The sequence below is a fragment of the Boleophthalmus pectinirostris genome, unplaced genomic scaffold (assembly GCF_026225935.1).
Source record: "Boleophthalmus pectinirostris isolate CB_2022bp ecotype Guang Dong unplaced genomic scaffold, ASM2622593v1 HiC_scaffold_8, whole genome shotgun sequence".
NCBI classification, from domain to species: Eukaryota; Metazoa; Chordata; class Actinopteri; order Gobiiformes; family Gobiidae; genus Boleophthalmus; species Boleophthalmus pectinirostris.
The window spans coordinates 17,212,771-17,217,773 of NW_026571515.1; the positions used below are offsets into that span (position 1 = coordinate 17,212,771).

Consider the following 5,003-nt stretch of genomic DNA (forward strand, 5'->3'; position numbering starts at 1 on the left):
AACACACACTGATATATTCACACGTACGGACACTCACTGTAATGTAGCGCTGCTGTAGGGCACATGAACAGTCCAAACAAAGCCACAGCAGCTGTCTCTGTGGTTATAAAATGAATATAGCCTATGGAAACTATTCGAGTTCTCTAATCGGGTTTGTGGTTTAATGTGTTTAGTATTTTGATGACGATATATATGATCGCTGCAGCCACCATCACAAGTTACAAATACAAGCAAACCAAGCGAATTTGCTTAACACAGAGGAAGCCTATTTTATATTTTCTCACGCAGTCAACATGAAGTAATGACTGTCGTTTACCGTTATTAAACACATAATCCAATGGAATGTGACAGCACATCAGCACTCACCAGGCTGATACTCGAGGAAACAGTTACATTTCAACAATCTTTGTACCACAGTTTAGGTACACCAATAATAACACCATAACAAGCAATTTGTAAAGTACTGTTACTTATATTTTCATACTTTGTGGAGACTATCACAGAAAGTCTTCTCATAAGTCATCCAACATGTTAAAGCATTTTCACACTTAAATAAGACCGAATTTAACAAGGCAAACATCTCAAAACACTGACACACATTTGACTGTGGAACTAAAGAAATGGAACACAAGAAAGCAAGTGAACAAGATCAGATAGCACTGACAAGGACAATCTAATATTGAAACTTTCAGGAAAGCCAAAGTCCAAAGTGTTAAATTATCTCATTATAATGAAACGATAAAACTAATAGAACAATGTGCCACAAGAACGCAACATAAACCATCCTTTACATATGATTACGCAGTTTTGTGTTCACTCTTCAAAACTTTTAGTTAGTTTTTTGCTGTAAGTTTTGAAAATAAATAAATAAATAAATAAATATACATGTTAGTAATTCACATTCATAATTTGTTATATTACTAATCTGATTCTATGTAGAAGTAGAGTCACTCAGTCCTTCAGAGGACCCTTTGAAATACAGCCTGACCTATATAACCAGAAAAGTGTGTTACTGAAGAGACAACAAACAACACCATTCCTACCTTGACGATAGCCACACAATAATTTCATTTCAGCTGTTTAACAGAGCGTGTTCAGGCAGCAGGACACAAACAGCACTGAGTGAATGTGCAGTAGGTGTGGCTGAAGCAAGCTCTGTGGTATGTCCAGTTGTAGCTCCAGTGTGGCAGCTGAGACTTGTTCTTCAGTCTCTACAGCAACTCAAACGTGACAGGTGTGTGGCACCAGGACACATACTTCATCACAATCTAGATCAAGAGGTCAGTTGTGACAAATAGAGGCTGCACCAAGACGCAGAGAGCTGCAAGCACTGCTCTGAGCATATCCCACAGGTGTGCAGTATTATCACATCCTTTAAGTGAATGTCAGGGACACATCTTGATAATGTTGACTAGAAAAGAATGATTTTATAACAAGTTTGTCACAACAGATTTTGGAACATGATATTTTGCTCCAGACAGATTTTGCAATAAATAATAATACTGAAACTACTTTATCAAACTAACAAATAACAATGAGATGAGATAATATCAGTAAACCATTTAAATAGACAGTGTCATTAAAAGGCATGAGCTGCAACAAACAAATAACAAAATTAACAATTAGTCATAGAAGTTACTTAATTATTCAACCTGCTACAGCTCAAATCTTATACTGTAACAAAAATACTCCAAATCTCCCTGTTTTTGCAAAGAAAATGTATACACACAATAAATATTGAGGCCTAAAATATATTGTTCAAGCTTTCATATATTGAATGATAAATTAATAAATACATTTTTCAGGATAGGCTTAATAAAATTATGAATTGTTATTGTTGTAGTTACACTGTTATTAAGCAACAAACCCCTGCAGTTATACTTTGGATGGTGTATTAGAAGGTTTCTAATTAATCATTATTGTGTAAATAGTCCACAATGTTGGTAAGGGGCTGTTTTCTTTATCCAGTGAGCAGGTCTGAGTCCATTCTAACTCTAACATTTGAACCTGGTTTAGCTCTGGTTTAGTTCCGCTTTAGTCCCAGTTCAGTCCCAATTTCAATATCGTGGTTGTACGGGTAAGAAAGCACCCTAAGCTATTAACAAAGACAAGAACACAAGACAGTGACATGATATGATGCAAAGATGGGTCCATGTTTGAAGTCGACTAATTTATGTTTAACACAGCAATTAAACAGGAAATAAGACATACTTCACACTTGCACACACACATCTACATGAAAACTGTGACTAAACCTTGAACCAAATCTGGACTTTACCAGGACTATAGCAGGGCCAAACCAACACTACACCAGGACTAAACTAGTCTCACTGCACAAAAGCTTGGCCAAAATTGAATATATAAACACATAAATCTATCAGAAAATGACTTAAAAGTAGTGAAATTATCTGTCCATGCAGCAAGATCATTTTACTTGACAAGTTATCTTAAAATAAACTACCTCTAGACTAGAATTAAGCAGTCTCAGAACTAGTAAGTAGATCATAAATCTGAAAACAAGATGAATAACCTGATATACTGTAAGTTTTAAAATCTTTGCCAGATCAGAGAAATTTGCAGTGCTTCCGTTATGTGCATACACCTCTTCATCACCAAAACATGCATGTTGCAAACTCAGATTTATCAGGAGGGTCAAATCTTCCAAAACTACCTCTAGACTAGAATTAGAAAACTAGAATTACACCGTTTCAGAACTAGTAAATATATAAGTTGACAGTAGCTCAGTTGTTAGAGCATTTCTCTCCACTCTCAACATAAACATCATTGGTTGAGCAGTCATATCCACTGACCCATTCAAGCTCGCACAGATGAATGCTGCCGTTGTGTCCTTGGGCAAGACACTTAACCCACCTCGACCTCAGCGTCAGCATACACTGGTGTATGAATGTGTATGCGTGAATGGGTGAGTGGTTCCCTGTTGTAAAGCGCTTTTAGTGCCTTGAAGGTGGAAAAGCACTATATAAAAAAGTGACCATAATAAATCTGAAAAAGATGAATAACTTCATAAATTTTAATCTTTTAATCTTGGCCAGATCTGAGAAATTTGCAGTGTTCCCATCACCAAAAACTTAGATTTATCAGGAGTGTCAAATCCCACATCAGGACTAAACTGGTGTCACTGCAAAAAAAGCTTGGCCAAAATTTAAGGCAATCTATCAGAAAATGAGTAGTGAAATTATCTGTCTATGCAGCAAGATCATTTTAAAATAACTTGTCAAATAAAATGAACTACCTCTAGACCAGAATTAAGCAGTTTCAGAACTAATACTGAGATAAGTTGACAGTAGCTCAGTTGGTAGAGCTCTATATAAAAATCCGATCATAATAAATCTGAAAACAAGATGAATATCCTGATATAAGTTTTAAAATTTTGGCCAAATTAGAGAAATTTGCAGCGCTCGTTATCTGCATGCACCTCTTCATCGCCAAAACATGCATGTAGCAAACTCAATCAGTTGTATCAGATCAAATCTCAATTTCAGGACACTACGTCGTCGTCCTGAGCTATGGAGTGATTGCTGTTCATAGTTGAAGCTTTCAGAGCCCTGTGCTAATGCTGACAGGTCTGCTCCCTGCTCCAGCACAGCACGGGCACCCTGCTGGCTGCTGGTACAAGGCTCACAGGATTTCATTGATCCTGTCCATCCTCCGCTCTCCAGGGAATTAAGGCACGTACAGTTACACCAAACAGCGTCTAAAATATAATCTGACACGCACTACAATCTACAAACCGAGAAGATTAGCCATTACGAGTCAATAACACAAAGACTCGTGTCAGACGGTCACTCATTATGAATTTACATGGATATTCTTGGCTCACCGCTCACCGACAATACTGAAGAAAAACAATACAATAAAGATCTGTTATTTTCATCATCTGTGAAAAGACTACAAATCACTCCGTGTCACAGCACATGCTAACTCAATCATGCAATGGAAATAATAATAAAAAAAAATTAATTAAGGTTTGGTTTCAGTCTGTATCCAGGCTGGAGGATGCGTTTGTGCGCACGACTAGCTTGTCCAACGCTGGCGCTAGCTAGGCTAACTCACGTATTGCCAACGTTTATTGACATAAAAATAGCATATTCCGCGATTTAGCGACTTACCGGGTCCAGATCGGAGTGTTTACTTTGGATTAAGATGTTCTTCCATAATGTCACCCACCAACAGCGCTGACATTTCTTGTATTGGGACAAATAAGTGTTTACTCTGCTGGAAGGTTCGGCTCCTCAGACCCATGTCAACACGCCCATGCGTTGCGTCACGGCCCGCGTTGGCTCCACACGCTGCAAGAGCTTCATTTTCTGCATGAACATGTACTAATCATTAATAAATATACAGTGCAGTGATGGGGAGAATACTTTGAAAACGTATTTACTTGTAGAATACTGAATAGCTGCATTAAAATGTATTTGCAGTGTATTTAGATGCATGGTCCAATCAAAGTACTGTAGGATATCAGGATTTCAAAAGCAAAAACTGGGACACCCCCGGTTTGGAGTTATTTGTAATAATAAAATTGTGGAACGAGTGCATAATTAAGGAAAATTGTCCTGCACCCGGCCCATTCATGATTCACGACTAACATGTGAGTCAGGGGAGCGTATATGTTCCCTCTGCATTATGTTCCCTCCTTTGTAATTTTTTTTTTCTTTCCAAAATTAGGCCTTATGTTCCCACATTTCCTTTATCATCAATTACCGTCAGATTTTATCCCCATTTTTCCCAGTTTGGTAGTCATTTACACCCAACCTATTATACAGCAGCAGTTGAATACAGATGTAATGTAGAGGTTGTGGTGCAAAGGTCCCTAGGTTGAAATGACTCTGAATCATCTCTTTAAATGCAGTTTAACAATTAAAAAATGACTTGAATTAGAGAAAAATTTTAGAAATATGAAAAATCTTAGAAATGAGGGAACACAGGGCTGAGGGAACATAGAGCTGTGGGAACATAGGGCTGACCCATGACTCAGTAGA

General features: G+C 37.6%; 1 protein-coding gene across 1 annotated transcript in view; it reads right to left on the reverse strand.

The window, feature by feature from the left end:
* mib2 (MIB E3 ubiquitin protein ligase 2) overlaps nt 1-4,263 on the reverse strand; it is a 36,650-nt gene extending 32,387 nt beyond the window's left edge. The window contains exons 1-2 of the mRNA XM_055165899.1: nt 4,233-4,263; nt 4,131-4,152 (exon numbers count right to left, since the gene is read on the reverse strand). Coding sequence (XP_055021874.1) covers nt 4,131-4,152; nt 4,233-4,263 — 53 coding nt within the window. The remainder of the gene's footprint in view (nt 1-4,130; nt 4,153-4,232) is intronic.
* Between the last annotated feature and the right edge of the window lie 740 nt (nt 4,264-5,003).